A 16,594-nucleotide genomic window follows, 5' to 3' on the forward strand; every position below is an offset into this window, starting at 1 on the left:
GAATCACACTATCAAAGTATAGGCCAACTGTTCTATACTATGGTGATAGAGGAAATATATGGACATTGCTCAATGTGCCTTACTTTTTTTTTGCTCTGTTAAAAATAGCTAAAGGTTTTGCCATAATGAGCTTGTCCAGATATCAAATGTCTTTTAACTTTTTAAATCCTACTATATCCCATAAATTAATCAGCTGAAATACACACAAACTCATTTTGCAAAGTGATCAAAAACAGAATGCATTTTAATCATGGCCTTCACTTTAGCCTTATATTCTACTGTTCTGTGACAGTGGGGTTGAGGTGATGTTTAAATAGAACAAACACACATTGCCTTACTTGAACTCTGCTTAGTTGACAGAATACGGCCAATATAAGGACCAGCTGAGAGGGCTTCAGAAGAGACCAGGGGGGTTCCAGTGATCAGTAAGTCATTTCGTGCTTTCACAGACAGGCAGGCAGGAGGTGGCTACTATTGGAGAATGTGTCATGGCAGACTGCATCGCTAAAGCATGGAACTACCAAACTTGCTACAATTTATGTATTTACAATACATTCATTTATACACTAAAATACTTGATTGTATGTTTTATCATTTTTAGACACAAACAACTCTGAACAATTCATCTGGTCTTTGGAGGAAAAGGTAAAGCACTACAGCTGATTTATCTGAAATGCTAAACGATTAAAACAAGCTACTTGCCTTCAACTAAACTAAATGTTTTTGTAGACATTTATTGATTATTGATAATGAACTATGGCACATGTAGCTCCATTCAAGGCATCATTTGGAAATAAATCTTTGAAGAATCATGTCCAATATGCCTCCACAATCAATTATCTAATGTGCCTATACTGTAGTTCTGACTCTCATGGCACTAAAGATCTTGAGAACGGAAGCTTACGTTTAAACAGCCCCATGTGCCACAATAATTAATTGATGTTTTACTGCATAGAGTAGCTTCAAGAGGGAAATGGAAAACTTGTAAAAGTTATATCAATAGAGTTATAACTTCACTAGATTATATGGTGTGTTTTGGATTTGTGTGTATATTTAAATACTGTTCAATAGTGTTAACCACTTTATTTTCAATACTGTGTCTGTGCTTGTCTGATTATGTTTATGTTTAATGCAGTAACCAGCAATCATGGGGGACGGTGAAATGGCCTGCTTTGGCGCCGCTGCCATATACCTTCGTAAGCCTGAGAAGGAGAGAATTGAGGCCCAAACCAGGCCCTTTGATGCAAAGAGTGCTTGCTATGTGTGTGACAAAGAGGACTTGTACGTCAAGGGCACAATTAAAAAGAAGGAAGGCGGCAAAGCCGTTGTTGAAATACTTGAAACCAAGGAGGTACTTTAGCAAGACTGTTAAAATTCATAATTCTAAAATTCTAAAATTAAAATCTGATGATACAATTCTTAATTCTAAAATTAAATCTGATGATCAAATTCTTGAATGTATCTCTTTATTAAAGCTGTTTTCTACATTGTTTTTAGGAAAGGACAGTGAAGGAAGATGAAGTCTTTCCCTTGAATCCTCCCAAATATGACAAAATTGAGGACATGGCCATGATGACCCACCTCAATGAAGCCTCTGTCCTGTATAACCTCAAAGAGCGTTATGCAGCATGGATGATCTATGTAAGCATTACGCTTTTGAACAAATTAAAAGAAAAGAAAAATGAAAAGCAATGGAAAACCAATCTTCTTTATTTCTTCATTCTAGACCTATTCTGGACTTTTCTGTGTCACTGTGAACCCCTACAAGTGGCTCCCAGTATACGATCAAGAAGTGGTGAATGCCTACCGAGGCAAGAAGCGTATGGAGGCCCCACCCCACATCTTCTCTGTCTCTGACAACGCATATCAGAACATGCTTCAAGGTATGCTTTCAGTTTTAAAGCCAACACTGATTAATAATCATTAATTACTAGTGCAGTGCCCGTACAAACATTGTTTTCCAAGAAACTTGTTGCCAAATGACGTTGATGCAGGTAGATCATGTTAGATTGTGATGATGTAGAATCAAGCCCATGCAGTTAGTAGAGCTTTTTACTGTCTTTGCAAAGTAAAAAAAGTGAAGGGGAAAAGCAAAGATTAGTTACATAAACCGTCTCTGGGAAAGGCGTCTGAGTTGCAGCTAATGGCAATATTACGTACGCTACCCGTGCGTTTTTGCTGTTGTTGGGAAATTATAGCCTAAAGCTAACCGTGGCCTAAAAGCTGACCATGGCAATTCCAGCGCTATGAACTTGGAAATGATGTTTGAATGAATGTTATGAAGCCATAGTCGATGTCCAGATAGAGTCAAGAACGGCTGTTTTAAATGCTAATTTTAACAGAATGCTACCAACGTGTGTGTCGGCATTGCAAGATCAGCAACCTGATCAGGCAACAGAACCGCGGTTGTTGATAAATAGATGCAACGTTGACTTTAACAGCCTGCTTACCAACATGGGTGCATGTGTGTCGGACTCAGCATGTTTATCCAACATTAACAATCTTGAAACGGTCCGTTGTTTACGTGAGACATCGTAATTTCCATGAATGGCAACACGTGAGTTTGTCAGCGAAATGTGCTTTTTTGTTTCTATGCTGGAGTGAGTGAGAAGGGGCGTGGCTAAAGTGTGGAGAGCGGTAGAATTGTGGGATTGCAGTAGAGTTGTTTTTTGCTTAATTTAGCGATATCTTTGTTATTTTTTGTCCAAAAACGGCCAAACTTTGCACTGCACTCACGCATGTCATTAGCAAGACACGTGTCAAATTTTAGGTCAGTCGGATGAGTGGTTCGAGAGTTATGCGTGCCACACACAGAGTGACACACAGACAGACGTTCCTTGCATTAATAGATTAATTAATTAATAGATTAATAGATAGATTAATAGATAGATAGATAATAGATTAATAGATAGATAGATAGATATTAATATATGATATATTTGACTAATTTATGTAAACCATTCATGTAAATCTCTATTTTGCCCCACAGACAGGGAGAATCAGTCTGTCCTGATCACGTAAGTGTCATAGTATCCCTTATAACTTTTTACAGGTTTTAATAAAGGGCTAAACTTTGCATAGCGTATACAGTATACTCTTCTGGTACACTTTGTAATTGTAATTGTGAGAAAATTGGCATATCTTCTGTTCAATACAGCGGAGAATCTGGTGCTGGCAAGACTGTAAACACCAAGCGTGTCATCCAGTACTTTGCAACAATTGCAGTGTCTAGTGGGAAGAAGGGAGCAGCACCAGATGCTCCAGCAGCTCAGGGAAAAATAAAGGCAGGGGCCCCTTGCATATTTATAGGCTAATTATCATATAGCACCAGACATGAACTTCAATAACAATATATCTATGGACTTGCAGGGCTCTCTTGAAGACCAGATTATTGCTGCCAACCCACTGCTGGAGTCTTATGGTAACGCTAAGACTGTGAGGAATGACAATTCTTCACGTTTCGTAAGTTTAGTCTCTTTTTGTTGTTTTTAGACAGAATGAACATCTTAGAGCTTTTCTTTTAACAAAACACACTAAAACGTTATCTTATATCTATTAGTATTTTTTTAAACCATTCTCTGGCTTTCTACTTTCTACTCTACACTATCATATTTTACTTTTTGTATCAGTAAAGTCAGTATTCATTTTTACTCTTAGGTCTATTACTGAATATTTTAATAATTTTTTAATACTTGAATATTTTCCTCATTTGTAACTTGTAACCTGCATTGGTTAACAGCTTCAGCTAAATAAATACATGTCATTTCAAAATGTAATCTCAAACAGGGTAAATTCATCAGAATTCACTTTGGCTCATCTGGGAAACTGGCTAGGGCTGATATCGAGACTTGTAAGTATAATGAAATAATTCATCTGTTAATATTTAATTATTGCCATGTATCAAATGAAAATGCATCCTTTCCTGCTTAACAAGATCTACTGGAGAAGTCTAGAGTGACATTCCAGCTTCCTGATGAGAGAGGCTACCACATCTTCTACCAGATGATGACTAACCACAAGCCTGAGCTCATAGGTAAGGTTAATATTTTCAACCAACATTCAAAAATCAATACATGTCATTCTGAATTCATAATATAATTTGACCCCTACAGAAATGTCCCTCATCACAACCAACCCCTATGACTTCCCAATGTGCAGTCAGGGTCAGATTACTGTGGCCAGCATTGATGACAAAGTGGAACTGGATGCCACAGATGTAAGTCTTCCACATAAGTATTTCCCCCCTTTGATTTCTTGAAAAAGCTCCAAAATAATCAAACAATTTATCATTTCAGGATGCCATTGATATCCTGGGTTTCAGCGGAGAGGAGAAAGTGACCATTTACAAGCTGACTGGTGCTGTGCTACATCATGGCAACATGAAATTCAGGCAAAAGCAGCGTGAGGAGCAGGCTGAGCCTGATGGCACTGAGGGTAAGTTACACTAATGGACCAGTCACTTCTAGTAATAACTAAAGGGTACTCTACTCTTATTTATTTATCCATTCACTCATTCATTTTTGACTGATTCTCAAGCAGAACCATTGTCACTGCTACTGTACACCATGCCCAAAAATGAAATACCGCCATGTGATTATATCAACATGGATATTCATGTATATTCATATTCTAAATTTCCTTCTGGATTAAGAAACTATCTATCTTCATTTAAAGACAAACATTTACAAAACAATGGTCACTCTGATACCTTTATTTTTGTGAGACTTGTCTATCTAAGACAAATGTTCTGAGGGAGAGGAGATTTAGGTGAACAAACTTGTTTCATAAGTTGTCCCGAATTTGTTTGGAGTGTGGAGTATGAAATTGGTTGCTACAAATGTCAAAATGCTACACTTTGGCACTTTTTTTAGATGCTGACAAAGTCGCTTACCTTCTGGGCCTGAACTCTGCTGACATGCTGAAAGCTTTGTGCTACCCAAGAGTGAAAGTTGGAAACGAGTTTGTCACCAAGGGTCAGACTGTGCCACAGGTATTATTCTAGTCACTAGGAGCTTCACAAGATCACAAACCACTTGGCAGAGTTTGGACAGAATTGCTGATAGTGAAATTACCTGTTTTTATCATATAAGCATTTTAGTTTTAGGTTTGAATATAGCATGACCGTTGTTTGAATATTCTGTTTCAGGTCAATAACTCAGTTTCGGCCTTGTCCAAGTCCATCTATGAGAGGATGTTCTTGTGGATGGTCATCCGTATCAACCAGATGTTGGACACTAAACAGCCAAGCCAGTTCTTTATCGGTGTGCTGGATATTGCTGGCTTTGAGATTTTCGATGTGAGTGTTATTCACCAATTCAATAGTTGTTCACCAACTATTTGTTTCTAGTGACTCATGTTGTAATATTCTCCAATTATGTATGACATTTCTCCTACATAGTACAACAGCATGGAGCAGCTGTGCATCAACTTCACCAATGAGAAACTGCAACAGTTCTTCAACCACCACATGTTCGTTCTGGAGCAAGAGGAGTACAAGAAAGAGGGCATTCAATGGGAGTTCATTGACTTCGGCATGGACTTAGCTGCTTGCATTGAGCTCATTGAGAAGGTCAATTTCAATTAGTCAAAAAAGCCAAGTGCTACATTTCTATTGTTTTATAATACCCACCATTACAACTAAGCTCATTTTCCCAACAGCCTATGGGAATTTTCGCCATCCTTGAAGAGGAGTGCATGTTCCCCAAGGCCTCTGACACCACTTTCAAGAACAAGCTGTATGACCAGCATCTTGGCAAGAATAGGGCCTTTGAGAAGCCCAAGCCCAAAAAAGGCTGTGCTGAAGCCCACTTCTCTCTGGTGCACTATGCCGGCACTGTGGACTACAATGTCACTGGATGGCTGGACAAGAACAAGGATCCACTGAACGATTCTGTTATTCAGCTGTACCAGAAGTCGGGAGTGAAACTCCTGCCTGTCTTGTACCCACCTGTCGTTGAGGGTAACAAAAGCTATATAAAGTATAAAAGCTAATATAGGAATATCCAGTCTATAAACTTTCTGTGCATTTAACTCAACTGTGGAATTTTTCACTTGTCTGTATGTCAACAGAGACTGGTGGCGCTAAGAAGGGTGGTAAGAAGAAGGGTGGCTCCATGCAGACCGTGTCATCACAGTTCAGGGTATGCATTACATCAATAACACACATGAAACATCCTAAGGAGAGTTGAGTGTATGATTGCACCTCATTCTTATCTCTACAGGAGAACTTGGGCAAACTGATGACCAACTTGAGGAGCACCCATCCCCACTTTGTGCGTTGTCTGATTCCAAATGAAATTAAGAAACCAGGTAGAGAGCTTGGCTGAAATTATACAATATATTCTTCTAAACCTGATATTTTCCTTGAAAATACACACCTCTCTATTTTAACAGGTCTTATGCAGAACTTCCTGGTCATCCACCAGCTCAGGTGCAATGGTGTGCTTGAGGGTATCAGAATCTGCAGAAAGGGTTTCCCAAGCAGGATCATTTATGCTGACTTCAAGCAGAGGTGAATATAGGTATCAATTTGTTATAACAAACATATTTGTATTTGGAAGGGAAAATAATGCCCTCTTTCCTTTAAAATAGATACAAAGTGCTGAATGCCAGTGTTATCCCTGACGGTCAGTTCATAGACAACAAGAAGGCTGCTGAGAAGCTCTTGGGATCCATCGATGTTGATCACACCCAGTACAAGTTTGGACACACTAAGGTAAGATGATTTTAGAATTATCTATGATCAGACTAAGGTACTTTGCAAACTGTTTTTTTTTTATTGGGGATAACAACAAGCACTATATTTATCTACGTTTCCAATCAAATGTTCATTTTTCATTTCATCTTCTCTTTCAGGTGTTCTTCAAGGCTGGTCTGCTGGGTACCCTTGAGGAGTTGCGAGATGAGAAACTGGCTTCCCTGGTCACAATGACTCAGGCTCTCTGCCGTGCATACCTAATGAGGAGGGAGTTTGTGAAGATGACAGCAAGGAGGTAGTGTATGATGTATTTGGTGTTATCATGTTCAATAATCATTTGTCATGATATATAGCATCTCAGTTTTTTTAATTAACCATAATAGTTTTGATTGAAAGAATAGTGAGTCTCGTATAAATTGTTAGTGGAAATAACATAAAGCAACAGTTCTTAATTTTTTTAAAACTTTAACTAAATGACTTATCATTCCCAGTCCGTCTTTAATACAAACATAATTGCATCAAAGATGGGACTGGTCACTGTCGTAATTTGACAATCAACTGACCCATTTACTTTTTACAGAGAGGCAATCTACACCGTCCAGTACAATATCCGCTCATTCATGAATGTCAAGACTTGGCCATGGATGAAGGTTTACTACAAGATCAAGCCTCTACTGAAGAGTGCTGAAACTGAAAAGGAGCTGGTCAACCTGAAAGAGAACTTTGAGAAACTCAAGGTGGACCATGAAAAGGTAACAGCCAGGAAGAAGGAGCTGGAGGAGAAGATGGTGTCTCTGGTGCAAGAGAGGAATGACCTGGCGCTGCAAGTGGCATCTGTAAGTGTATACTGTACCATTTCACTATTCACAATCATACCACTACCCAGTCTCAGCATTGTGTTTGATTTTATATTATGCCATGCTTCTATCTCATATTTACGATAGGGATCTGAGGGTCTCAATGATGCTGAGGAGAGGTGTGAGGGTCTCATCAAAAGTAAGATCCAGCTCGAGGCCAAACTTAAAGAGACAACCGAGAGACTGGAGGATGAAGAGGAAATCAATGCTGAACTGACTGCCAAGAAGAGGAAACTGGAGGATGAGTGCTCTGAGCTTAAGAAGGACATTGATGATCTGGAGCTCACCTTGGCCAAAGTGGAGAAGGAGAAACATGCCACTGAAAACAAGGTTTACATTCTTTAAAAAACAGAGAATACTATATGTGGCAAGAAGTTTTGTTCAATAGATAATGATATATGATTTTCTATGTGCAGGTCAAGAACCTGACAGAGGAGATGGCTGCTCAGGATGAGTCCATTGGTAAGCTGTCAAAGGAGAAGAAAGCCCTCCAAGAGGCCCATCAGCAGACTCTTGATGATCTTCAAGCAGAGGAAGACAAAGTCAACACTCTGACCAAGTCCAAGACTAAGCTTGAACAACAAGTGGATGATGTGAGTTAACAACCTGAGAGTTAAAGGAAATGTATGGATATCTTTGTGCCTCTGAATTGCAATATGTCATGCTTCAAATGCTTAATGTTCCTCAATCTGCAGCTTGAAGGTTCCCTGGAGCAAGAAAAGAAGCTCCGCATGGATCTTGAGAGAGCCAAGAGAAAGCTTGAGGGAGACCTGAAGCTGGCCCAGGAGAATATCATGGATCTGGAGAATGACAAGCAGCAGTCTGAGGAGAAGCTGAAGAAGTAATGGGAAATTCCCAGTAGCAACACTATGCAAATGTATACTCATAATGCCACTAAACCCTTTTCCTGTAATTAGTCATTGACAATTAATTCACTTTACAGGAAGGACTTTGAAACAAGCCAACTTCTTAGCAAGATTGAAGATGAACAATCATTGGGTGCTCAGCTTCAGAAGAAGATTAAGGAGCTTCAGGTTTGTTTTACATAAACATATGATTTTATACTGCTTTGAGTAATCTTTTACTCAATCACATTTAAATCTCAATCTTAATCTCACTTATCTTTTTAAAAATACCAACAGGCCCGCATTGAGGAACTGGAGGAAGAGATTGAGGCTGAGCGTGCAGCTCGTGCCAAGGTTGAGAAGCAAAGATCTGATATCTCCAGGGAACTTGAGGAGATCAGTGAGAGGCTAGAGGAGGCTGGTGGTGCCACTGCTGCTCAAATTGAGATGAACAAGAAGCGTGAGGCTGAGTTCCAGAAGCTGCGTCGTGACCTTGAGGAGTCCACCCTGCAGCATGAAGCCACTGCTGCAGCTCTCCGCAAGAAGCAGGCTGACAGCGTGGCTGAGCTGGGAGAGCAGATCGACAACCTCCAGCGTGTCAAGCAGAAGCTTGAGAAGGAGAAGAGTGAATTCAAGATGGAGATTGATGATCTCGCCAGTAATATGGAGGCTGTTGCTAAGGCTAAGGTAAACAACATGTATTAAATAGCAAAGGTTAGCATAATGAATACCTGAACTCTAAATCCAATGTATGTCTCTCATTAATCAACTCTCCGGAATCAAGGGCTACAATTTGGTTTCATCTTAATAATGATTATTTGTATTGTTCACTAACAGGGCAACTTGGAAAAGATGTGCCGCACCCTTGAGGACCAACTCGGTGAAACCAAGGCCAAGAGTGATGAGGCTGCCCGTCAGGTCAATGACCTCGGTGCTCAGAGAGCAAGACTTCAGACTGAAAATGGTGAGCTTGGCCGCCAGGTAGAGGAGAAGGATGCTCTTGTGTCTCAACTGACCAGAAGCAAGCAGGCCTTTACTCAGCAAATTGAGGAGCTGAAAAGACTGAATGAGGAGGAAGTCAAGGTACTGATACCTTTGCATGAAATTAAGAAATTGGATTACATAGATCACCTCATGGGCAATGCTTCATTAACTCGTTTATTTGTTAACAAACAGGCCAAGAATGCCCTGGCCCATGCTGTTCAGTCTGCACGCCATGACTGCGATCTCCTGAGGGAGCAGTTTGAGGAGGAGCAGGAGGCAAAGGCTGAACTTCAGCGTGGCATGTCCAAGGCCAACAACGAGGTAGCTCAGTGGAGGACCAAGTATGAAACTGATGCCATCCAGCGCACTGAAGAGCTTGAGGAGTCTAAGTATGTATCAAACATGCAAAGTATCAAATAGAATGCTGGGTAACACTTTATATTGTGGGGTGAATAACTGTTCTTGTGGTACTACCACCTTACAATCCCCATATTGAGCCATGCATATTTAAGTCATAATTCATAAGCAACAACATATTAATTAATTATGAATAAGGGGTAATTAGGCGCTTACATAGGGTAAATTATTAAATAAGGGTCTAGTAAGGGTAGGATAAGGTCTTGCAGAATAAGGTATTCATTATTGACTTATAATGACTAACAAATGGCTAGAATGCTACTAATATACATGCAGCTAATTAATGGTGAATATATGTGTCTTAATATGAAGTGTTACCGAATGGGTGGTGGATTACTATATTGTGTATTAAAACCAAGGCAACTATGAAGTAATCTCACGTAAATACATTGTTATCTCAGGAAAAAGCTTGCCCAGCGTCTGCAGGAGGCTGAGGAGCAAATTGAAGCAATCAACTCCAAGTGTGCCTCTCTGGACAAGACCAAGCAGAGACTCCAGGGTGAGGTTGAGGACCTTATGATTGATGTGGAAAGAGCCAATGCTCTGGCTGCCAATCTTGACAAGAAGCAGAGGAACTTTGACAAGGTAATACCTCCAAAATATAAGAGCCATGGACATTTAGGTAAAACAAAACAAAAACAAAGAGAAATATTTCTAAATATGTACATGAGATTTTGGTAGCAGGACATTGATGTAAATGACCAAAGATACAAACTACTTCTCAAAGGTCCTGGCAGAGTGGAAGCAGAAGTACGAGGAGGGTCAGGCTGAGCTGGAGGGTGCCCAGAAAGAGGCTCGTTCTCTCAGCACTGAGCTGTTCAAGATGAAGAATTCTTATGAGGAGGCTCTTGACCAGTTGGAAACTCTCAAGAGGGAAAACAAGAACCTCCAACGTAAGTCAGGATGACCATGAAATGTTTCCCAATCAAACCATGTCAAGAAAAACTAACACTGTATTATGTACTGCCATTTAGAGAAAAAATAATAGCATATGAAGAGGGACTGACTTTGTGTTAAATTAAATGTTCTAAATGCATTTCTTCAGAGGAGATCTCTGACCTGACTGAACAGCTGGGTGAGACTGGAAAGAGCATTCATGAGCTGGAGAAGGCCAAGAAGACTGTTGAGACTGAAAAGTCTGAGATCCAGACTGCTCTTGAAGAGGCTGAGGTAGACATTCAGGCTGGCATTATTAGGACTTTTCAGAAAGGAAAAAAATATATATTAATTTCAAATCCTTAATTTTTTTATTCAGGGAACTCTTGAGCATGAGGAGTCCAAGATTCTTCGTGTGCAGCTTGAGCTGAACCAAGTAAAGGGTGAGGTTGACAGGAAGCTTGCTGAGAAGGATGAGGAGATGGAACAGATCAAGAGGAACAGCCAGAGGGTGACTGACTCCATGCAGAGCACTCTGGATGCTGAAGTCAGGAGCAGGAATGATGCCCTGAGAATCAAGAAGAAGATGGAGGGAGACCTCAATGAGATGGAGGTTCAGCTGAGCCATGCTAACCGCCAGGCTGCTGAGTCCCAGAAACATCTGAGGACCGTTCAGGGTCAGCTCAAGGTCAGCCATAACAACAGAACCTTCTAACCAATTGCTTTACCTGCTTGTTTTACTTGACCACCAAACATTATGGTAACAATGGCTCATATATTGAGGTAGTGTAAATACGTTTTATAACCTCCAGGATGCCCAACTGCACCTTGATGATGCTGTCAGAGGACAGGAAGACATGCAGGAACAGGCTGCCATGGTGGAGCGCAGGAACACTCTGATGGTGGCTGAGATTGATGAGCTCAGAGCTGCCCTGGAGCAGACAGAGAGAGGCCGCAAAGTGGCTGAACAGGAGCTGGTTGATGCCAGTGAGCGCGTTGGCCTCTTGCACTCCCAGGTAAAGAATAACAGAAATTGTTTTAACTGATCCAAAAGCAAAAAAAGATTTGCAGAGGCACTCCGAGGGCATGCTCTGATGAAGGCCAATATGGCCGCAATGCGTAGGCCCATGTGCTTTTAAATCCCGTGTTTGCCATGTATTATTAAAGGCTTTTTATATTTTCTAAAAATCTCGGAGTGCCTCTGCAAATCTTTTTTTGCCTTTGGATTCTCACCTTACCCGTAGCAGAAGAGCACCTGAGTACTAATTTATAGACTCCTGAGCACCCTAAGCCCTTTTGTGTTTTCTCAGTTGTTTTAACTGATGTTTTAACAGACTGTTCTAGCATTGAAATTATACCATGTTTTCTGTTTTCCAAATTAGAACACAAGTCTGATTAACACCAAGAAGAAGCTTGAGGCTGACCTGGTCCAAGTCCAGAGTGAGGTTGATGACATTGTCCAGGAGGCTAGAAATGCTGAGGACAAGGCCAAGAAAGCCATCACTGATGTACGTTTGCTCTTTTCTTCAGAATCAGAGCATTATATTCAGAAGTACTTGTACATCTATTTAAAATGCACTTTTTTTCATCTAGGCTGCCATGATGGCAGAAGAGTTGAAGAAGGAGCAGGACACAAGTTCCCATCTGGAGAGGATGAAGAAGAACCTGGAGGTCACTGTGAAGGATCTGCAGCATCGCCTGGATGAAGCTGAAAATCTGGCCATGAAGGGTGGCAAGAAACAGCTCCAGAAACTGGAGTCCAGGGTAGGCAGCCAAATGTGACACTGAAAGCATGTGTTTACCTCATAGCTACATAAGAGGCAGTGGCTGAAACTGAAACAATTTTCCACATTAAGGTTCGTGAGCTGGAGGGTGAGGTTGAGGCTGAACAGAGACGTGGTGTTGATGCAGTCAAGGGAGTCCGCAAATACGAGAGGAGGGTGAAGGAGCTCACCTACCAGGCAAGAAACATTTTCTGCTTCATGTACAAATGCATATCAAATCAAAGAGAATTCTCTTTCTTGACACACTTTTTCTCTTTAGACTGAGGAGGACAAGAAGAACATCAACAGACTCCAGGATCTGGTTGACAAGCTGCAGCTGAAGGTCAAGGCCTACAAGAGACAGTCTGAGGAAGCTGTGAGTCATTTTTGTCTTAGCTAAACACATCAATGTTTGCTCCTCATGGTATATGGTGAATTGGCTGCTATGTTTCTCTGCATTCATCGCACTACAATTTCATATCAAACAGGAGGAGCAAGCCAACTCCCACTTGTCCAAGTTCAGGAAGGTGCAGCATGAGCTGGAGGAGGCTGAGGAGCGTGCTGACATTGCCGAGTCCCAGGTGAACAAGCTGAGGGCCAAGAGCCGTGATGGTGGCAAGGTATGATTATGTTTCCCATTATTTATCAATATTTCTCAAATGACCATTGAGCATCTGAAAGTCATTGAGCTTTATTTGTTGTCTTGCTAACTTGTTTTTTTTTTGGTTTTTTTTAAGGGCAAAGAGGCTGCTGAGTAAACCCTCTGATCCCATGTCATTTTCATCTGGAAGAATCATTTGGGTTAATGTGACTATTCCGTAACAATGACTACCTAATAAAATATTTGCATATCAGAATATTTGATGTTTCTTTGTCATGACTTCTTTAGTTTTGAAGGCAATACATGAATTAGTTAGTCCGGAGTTTACACACTATGCTAATCTGTAGGTATGGTGAAGGGTATGTGATAATGTGGGGCTATTTTAATTCCAAAGGCTAAGGGAACTTTATCAGGATAGAAAGTATCCTGGATGAATGAAATAGCTGGCCTGTAAAACAAAACATATATTTTAAAAATCTTCCTGCTTCTATGGGAATTTATGATAGGTGTCATACTCTTATGCCCCCTGTATTTTAAGGAAGAACATTTATTTATTTATTTACGATACATTCTTCATTCTCAAAGAAAATTGGTGTCCTTAAAGGGTGGATGTTAACTCATTTTTTGATTAAGGCATTAAGATCAACTTCCAAAAGATGATTTTATATTCCTCTTTTTAGTCAACTTAAGCATTTATTCTCCCCACTGTAAATAGTTATTTCTACTGGCATGCATCAGTTCAGTTCAGTTCAGTTTACTTTATTAGTACCCAAAGGTAGATTTGTTGTGCAGTAACAGGAGAGGGCGTCACACAAAAACATAGATGACAGGACAAACAAGAGACAGGTTAACACACAGCACGAAACAGACATGGGTATCTACAATGCTCACTGAGCAGGATCAAAAGCAGATAAGACACTAAATAGGTTAAAAAACCATTTTCAATAAATATAAATAAATAGATAAATAACAACAGGTCACAAGATAGACCTCAAAGTGCACTAGGACTTGTTTAAGAGGGAAACAGCAGCAGGGATAAAGCTGTTCCTAAAACGATTGGTTCTAGACCTTGGGACTATAAATCTCCGTCCAGATGGCAGGAGCTGGAACTCACTCGCAAGAGGGTGGGAGATGTCATTGGAGATGGCACTGGCTAGTCGCTGTAACTGTTTGGTGTACAGTGACTCCAGGCTCAGCTGTGTCTCTCCAATCAGCCTGCCAGACCATTTGATGATCTGGTTGAGTGAGTTCCTTTCTTTTAAGGGCAGGTTTCCAAACCATGACACAACTGAAAAAGCTAACACAGATTCAATAAAAGCATGATAAAAGAGTGTCATCATGGTCCTATCAATATGGAAACGGGACAATTTCCTCAGACAGAACAGTCTCTGGTGTCCCTTCCTGCTCACAGCTTTGCAATTCTCTTTAAAATTTAAGGTGGAGTCAATGATTGTCCCAAGATATTTATAAGATTGCACTTGCTCGGTGGCTTGTCCCTTGATCATTACAGGCTCAGGTGTTTTAACATTCTTCCTAAAATCAATAGCCATGTCTTTGGTCTTTGCTATATTGAGGTGTAGGTGACACTAATGCAAAAACACAAATGAGTTGTCCTGTTTCCCCATAATGACCAGCGTTCTATACATTATCCCGCTTATTACACAGCTAGGTGCAAAAACAAAAACATAAACTCCATTTGATATGACTCTTTAGCCAACATTTATTTGTTACCGTTGAGAAACAAATAGTTCACAACACATGCTGAACTTGAATCAAACATTCTTTAGAGCTGCACACAGCTGATCAACCATCTGCTTTAAAGGTCCATTGCAAGAAGTGACCGGGAATTTGCTGAGCTCGTAAGTGTGTCGTTCAATGACGATGTTTAGGCCTACCTTTGGCGTGAAGTAGCTATGCTGGGGTGTGTTTCTAGAAGAGCTAACAACGGCGTTGCTAAACCACCGTGATACGACGCAACTTGTGATAAAACAACGACAGTGTTACACCTGTTTCCAGAAAGCATCGTACCTGTGTCGCAATTCGCTACCTCCGGTGTTCGAACACCGTTGTTCCAACAACGTTGTTGAGGACTCAGCGGCACATTTCATTGGTGGGAAAAGTGGCAACGTAGCCTATACCCCACCCCAGGGCTGTACACTGCGAGCACCTCGTCGCAAATGCGAGGAAATATGTATTAGTGCTAATTGAAAATATGAAATGGGAGCACAGGTGCGAGTACTGAATTCAACCCTTTTATTCGCATTTTGCTCCTAAAAATCCACACCAAGTGGATCAAAGTATAAGCTAGTAGGCTACAATTTTCGCGCATCTGTAGCCTATACAAATTTCATAGTTGACAACTCGAAAGGCCAGTTCAAACCGAAGATTCGCGACGGTCTGATACGGTTGCGGAGAGCAGTTGCGGCGGTGTGAATCAAAAGTTGCAAGCAGTTGCAAGCAGTTGCAAGCCGTCGCTAAACATTCAACGGCCCAATCCCAATGTCCGGACTCACGAACTCACGGACTTTGGTGCGCGTTCTCGCGAAATTCGTAAGGGTTTAGGGCTGTCCCAATGTCGAATTACAACGGGCGGGAGGGCTTGAGTACAGACTTACCGAGCCCTTTCCGTGAGTCTGCATCGGTGCAGACTTAACCTAAGGGAATTACCCACAGTTCAAAGTGTTGTGACGTTTACCGCGGAGATCATAGAAAAACCCGGAAATGAAGGTAAACAACAGCACGCACGACACACGTGCATGGTGCAAATGTTAGCAACGTCTTTGTTAGTAAACATCGCCAAGGTACATGTTATCTCGTGAAGTGCTGTCCCAATCCCAAATACCTATCTGAGCCTATGTGGCCTCACACACTCACTCACTTAGCACCTGAGATCAATTAAGTCTGTGAGTCTTTAGTTCTTAGTCTTTAGGGCTGACATTGGGATTGGGCCAACTTGTCAAATCTTAGTTGCAGAGTTTTAGAACGTTGCTGGTTTTTAGAATGTTGCAGTCTCGTCGCGGATCTTGTGTTTGAACTGGCCACGCTCCTGGCTGGAAACTCACGCTTTCAGCATCAACCTCGCTGTCTCTCACACATGCAAGAAATGTCACTCCAAAACCATTCTTCTTTTTCTTCAATCTGTTCGTTATCAGTTGGTGACTTTGTAGCGATTAGCCTACCGTTGAAACGGCAAACCACGAATGTTGACTATATAGCCTAGGCTACAATTAGGCTACCGTGTTCATTTCAAATATTATTATTATCACGGTTGATAAACACGGTGGGGGAACCGTGTTAGCTTCACCCCAGCCTGCATTTGACATAGGCCTGGTTGACTTCTATGAGAGAAATCCGACTGATTCTGTTGTCTAAATGATGGATTTAACCACGATTTGGTGTAGGCTACACCTGCTTTAAAAAGGCGGAACATTTTCATTGCAAATGTGCGCATCATATAGCCACTCTGCGTCTTTGTATGGAGGTTACATTCACATTAATTCCATTCCACTAACGTTATCAGGATAATACCGTAACGTTTTATTTTGAGCTCTGGT

General features: G+C 41.0%; 1 protein-coding gene across 1 annotated transcript; it reads left to right on the forward strand.

The window, feature by feature from the left end:
- The first annotated feature begins 1,147 nt into the window (after nucleotides 1-1,147).
- On the forward strand, nucleotides 1,148-13,257 carry LOC134100348 (myosin heavy chain, fast skeletal muscle-like). The gene is made up of 38 exons (XM_062553506.1): nucleotides 1,148-1,351; nucleotides 1,498-1,641; nucleotides 1,727-1,883; nucleotides 2,990-3,017; nucleotides 3,158-3,284; nucleotides 3,370-3,462; nucleotides 3,787-3,850; nucleotides 3,935-4,033; nucleotides 4,113-4,216; nucleotides 4,296-4,434; nucleotides 4,872-4,990; nucleotides 5,147-5,296; nucleotides 5,399-5,569; nucleotides 5,659-5,959; nucleotides 6,070-6,140; nucleotides 6,222-6,309; nucleotides 6,394-6,511; nucleotides 6,592-6,715; nucleotides 6,856-6,992; nucleotides 7,278-7,533; nucleotides 7,642-7,884; nucleotides 7,971-8,147; nucleotides 8,250-8,395; nucleotides 8,498-8,588; nucleotides 8,697-9,086; nucleotides 9,237-9,482; nucleotides 9,576-9,772; nucleotides 10,202-10,385; nucleotides 10,528-10,693; nucleotides 10,846-10,970; nucleotides 11,056-11,364; nucleotides 11,489-11,692; nucleotides 12,059-12,184; nucleotides 12,270-12,440; nucleotides 12,533-12,637; nucleotides 12,720-12,815; nucleotides 12,928-13,059; nucleotides 13,177-13,257. The coding sequence occupies exons 1-38, from the start codon at nucleotides 1,148-1,150 to the stop codon at nucleotides 13,195-13,197; spliced, it is 5,823 nt and encodes a 1,940-aa protein (XP_062409490.1). The 3' UTR covers nucleotides 13,198-13,257.
- Nucleotides 13,258-16,594: the final 3,337 nt, after the last annotated feature.

The sequence above is a fragment of the Sardina pilchardus genome, chromosome 14 (assembly GCF_963854185.1).
Source record: "Sardina pilchardus chromosome 14, fSarPil1.1, whole genome shotgun sequence".
Classification (NCBI taxonomy): Eukaryota; Metazoa; Chordata; class Actinopteri; order Clupeiformes; family Clupeidae; genus Sardina; species Sardina pilchardus.